At 53.9% G+C, this 3,941-nt stretch overlaps 1 protein-coding gene across 1 annotated transcript; it reads right to left on the bottom strand.

The window, feature by feature from the left end:
• Positions 1–422: 422 nt before the first annotated feature.
• On the bottom strand, positions 423–3,662 carry ADRB1 (adrenoceptor beta 1). Its single transcript, XM_034062091.1, has 2 exons — positions 2,406–3,662; positions 423–771 (listed from the first exon to the last, which is right to left on the bottom strand). Exons 1-2 carry the CDS (start codon positions 3,660–3,662, stop codon positions 715–717), a joined length of 1,314 nt encoding a protein of 437 aa, XP_033917982.1. The 3' UTR covers positions 423–714.
• Positions 3,663–3,941: the final 279 nt, after the last annotated feature.

Here is a 3,941-nt window from a genome sequence, read left to right as displayed (position 1 = left end):
ACTTTGCAGTTTAATAAAAACTAAAAAAAGTCTTCACTTCCACTCTGCACTGTCTTTTTGTTGCTCTATCAGCCATGTATTCAGTGCAGTAATGAAAAACTTTATGAAACCACAAGGATAGAGAGTACCTTCATAAAGCAATAAAAGAAGACAATCTTTCAGACCAGAGATGCAAATCTGCATCCTTTCTATTCACAGCAGCTCCTTGCTCGGATCAATCCACAGTGTAACACTCAGTTATCATAATCTGGCCCCCAAGGAATATGTGGCTGTTGTCAGCACAGGGAAGCCACACTGCACATAACCATCAGCTTTACGATCTACAGACTCGGCAGCTTTATTTCACCCAGTGACACAGAAGAGGTTTCAGTGGTGTTTAAGTCTGTCCCAGAGTCCGATCCTGCTCCAGTTATTCCCCAGCCGTTCCCTCAGAGGTTTAACTCCTTCTTTACAGTAAGAGGGAACCAAAGTCCAGACTCCTGTGACCAGCTCCCTGGCTGCCATCTCCCCTTTACATGAGCCTCCTCCGGCTGCTTTTCGGGCAGGGATCTCCCCCAGCTTCCACGCTCAGCACCGGGACCCGCCGGGCACACAGCACCCACCTCACTCAGGCAGGATCAAGCCCACTGTCGGCACGAGGTGGACTTACTTGTGGGGTGGCGTGTACCGCATACGGAGGTTTCTTTCTACTCGAGACCATTTTTAGCTTTCAAATTACACATCCTCTGTAATCTTAAATATTCTGGTCTCCTGACTCCCAGCCACGTACTCCTAACAGGGGAAAGAAAACAGAAAAGAATATACTCCAGAAAGGAATAGTCACAGAAAATGAGAGCATTCATTATCAGAGTGGAAACACCTTGTCTTTAGCCATTAATTGTAAGGGAAGTCAGCAGACCTCGCTGCGACAGGAACACAACCTTATTGGGTTTCGAACACGTTTTTTACAACCCTGTGTCAGGAAAAGCCATTAGATAGAGTTGCATTGGTAATCAGAGCCATCTTTGGAGAAAAACAAATGCTGTTCTTCCCATTATAGGTACGTACTGTTTCAAAACCTATAGAGACACGCTTGCTTGTGCTGCAACGGTATTTATTGCACATAGACCAATTACTTACACAGTAGTAAATTGCACCAGAGTATAAATACGTTAAAAAACACACACAGAGAGGAAAATGGAAATGACACACAAGTGCTAAAATAACAGCAGATTCACGTGGGCATTTGGAAATCAAAATAATAGTCTCTTAACAGATTTTAATTTATAATAGGGATATATTTACAGTACCTTCATAAAATAATATAAAGAACGCCACTCTCTCAAGAAAACTATAACAGATCAGACACAACCAGAAATGAGGGTCAGGGGTGGTGTTATTCAAACCTCCATTTCACCTTTAAATCACGTGCGTGGGCATGTGTGCAAGTAACATCTCCAAATCACTTTACAACTCTTAACACTGTGCAAAAAAACCGGCTTTGTTGCCATTTTTTAGGAAATGTGCAGTAATTTGTTGTTGCTGCCAGGATTTCCCCCCCTCCCCTGTTCATCTGCAATTACAATGAACAAGCTGCAGAAGGCTCTCTCCCCCCCCCCCCTCCACTTAATAAAATACTCTTAGTGGTATGTAAATACGCTGTTTAATATAAACATGGTCCGTTTATTCCCCTGTACAATATGCACAGTTTGAGGTAGAAGTTTCTCAGCCTGACTGCTATTGTCTGGCCGAAGGAGATAAGCACAGCAACTCACTGCTTGCTGATGCAGGGGGGGAAAGCGTAAGAGTGTGGGTTGGGTTTTTAATCCCCCTGTCAAAGTATACCTGTGCTCCTCACTACTCATTATTTCCTTCCATCTGTGGAAGCTACTCCGAGCTTAAAACTCATCTTGCCCACGGGTCCGTACTCTCTGCCTGGGCACCTTCGGCACGGACCCTGCGGCTCCCAAAACCTCACAGGGAATGATCCCTGGGGTGTGCAACATCCCTGGGTAAGGCAGGGGGTGGCAGGGACCCCAACCCAGCAGAGCCAAAGCCCAGCTCAGGTTCACCCACCAGCCCGGTCCTGGGACAAGCCGCCCGAGCAAAAGGCGCTGCTGCCACAGCTGCTTCCGAAAGTGCGTCTCCTAACTAGAAGCTGTCTGTCTTTGGGGCTGTCTATAGTTCTCCGGTCAGTGGGTTTCCTATTTGCTGTAGTCTGGATGAGGTATGTGGTGCACCAGTTCACCTGCTTACATTCCTAAGGAAACACCCACTCTCTCCCTGCTCAGACGGGGATCAGCTTTGCTTGGCATTAGCCTTACCGCCAGGCAGCTGCCGGGGATTTCTCTGCTCCCTTCTGCCTCCCTGCCTGCTACTCCCCCTGCCCCGGCTCCGGCGCGGCCCCCCACGCTCCCCCCCTATACCTTGGACTCCGAATCGGATGTTTTGCTATGCCTCTCCTCCAGGCTGGACTCGCTGCCGCCCCTTGTGCCTCCGTTGCAGTCGGACCAGGTCCCTGCCAGGCTGCGCTCGGGGGAGCCCACGGTGCTGATGAAGCCCCCGGGCAGCGGGGCCAGCTCCCCACCGCTGGCGTGCAGCCGCCGGTCGGCTTTCCTGGGGCAGCAGAGCAGCCTCTTGAAGGCCTTACGGAAGTCGGGGCTCCTGCAGTAGATGATGGGGTTGAAAGCAGAGTTGGCGTAGCCCAACCAGTTGAAGAAAACGAAGAGCCAGTCCGGCACCAGGTCTCTGTTGAAGACGTTGACGATGTTCACCAGGAAGAAAGGGAGCCAGCAAAGGGTGAACACTCCCATGATGATGCCCAAAGTCTTGAGGGCTTTCTGTTCCTTCATGGCCATGATGCGGGAGGTCTTTCGCTTGCTGGCTCGGCCGTTGCCGAGGATGGGCTGGTGGTGAGGAGGTGGGGGGGGCTGTGGCTGCTCCTGGCTGCCATAGAACCGGCCCTCGCACCTGTCAATCTTCATAATCTGCTCCTTGGCCTCTCTGTACACCCGGAGGTACACAAAGATCATGATGAGAAGAGGGATGTAGAAAGAAATGATGGACGAGGCGATGGCATAAGCCCTGTTGGTGACGAAGTCGCAGCAGCCTGGGTCCTGGTAGCACTCCAGTGCCTGGGGGTCCTCATCCCGCCACCAGTGCATCATGATGGGCAAGAAGGAGACCAGGGCGGAGATGGCCCAGACGGTGCAGATGATGCCCTTGGCCCGAGCCTTGGTCATGAGGCTCTGGTAGCGGAAAGGCGAGGTGATGGCCAGGTAGCGGTCGATGGCGATGACGCACAAGGTCTCGATGCTGGCTGTCACGCAGAGCACATCCAACGACGTCCAGCATTCGCAGAGGAAAGATCCCCAGAGCCAGGTGCCCCTCACCACCAGTGTGGCCCCAAAGGGCACCACCAGCAGCCCCATCACCAGGTCGGCGCAGGCCAGCGAGGTGATGAAGAGGTTGGTGAGGGTCTGCAGCCGCTGCGTTCTCCCGATGGCCGCGATCACCAGCACATTCCCGGCCACGATGAGCAGCACCACCAGGGCCATCAGCAGGCTCATCCCCACCGCCCATTGCTGCGACAGCAGCTCGGCGGCGGGCAGCTGCCTGCTCCCGGGCGGCACCACCGACCGGTTCTGGGGGCCGCAGTCGGGCGGCAGCCCCCCATCGCCCATGGCTCTGCGGGGCCGCGCCGCGGGCAGGAAAGCGGCCCCGCAACTGGTGCCGGTGCCGGTGGTACCGGTACCTCCGCTGCCGCCGCCCCGGGCTGCCGCATGGCCCCGCGCCCCGCCCCGTTCTACGTCACCTCACTCAGCCAATCAGCGCCGAGGGGGCGGAGCCACACGGCACCGCCCCCTTGCTTTTGCCTTGCTAGTGCCCGTACCTCTGCCTGTATCCCTATCCTTATCCGTATCCCTATGGCAGCGCTCTGCCTGCTCCCCACCACATATCCC

Source organism: Melopsittacus undulatus, chromosome 4, assembly GCF_012275295.1.
Source record: "Melopsittacus undulatus isolate bMelUnd1 chromosome 4, bMelUnd1.mat.Z, whole genome shotgun sequence".
Lineage (NCBI taxonomy): Eukaryota > Metazoa > Chordata > Aves > Psittaciformes > Psittaculidae > Melopsittacus > Melopsittacus undulatus.
The sequence above is the reverse complement of the archived record's forward strand: the minus strand, read 5'-3'. Positions and strand labels throughout refer to the sequence as shown.

What these genes read in the sequence shown, in the direction of transcription:
- ADRB1 (XM_034062091.1), bottom strand. Translation starts at nt 3,662, where the DNA reads ATGGGCGATGGGGGGCTGCCGCCCGACTGCGGCCCCCAGAACCGGTCG. An exon ending in CATCCGATTCGGAGTCCAAG is followed by an intron (nt 772 to 2,405) that starts GTATAGGGGGGG and finishes TTCCCCTGTTAG; the next exon opens with GAGTACGTGGCTGGGAGTCA.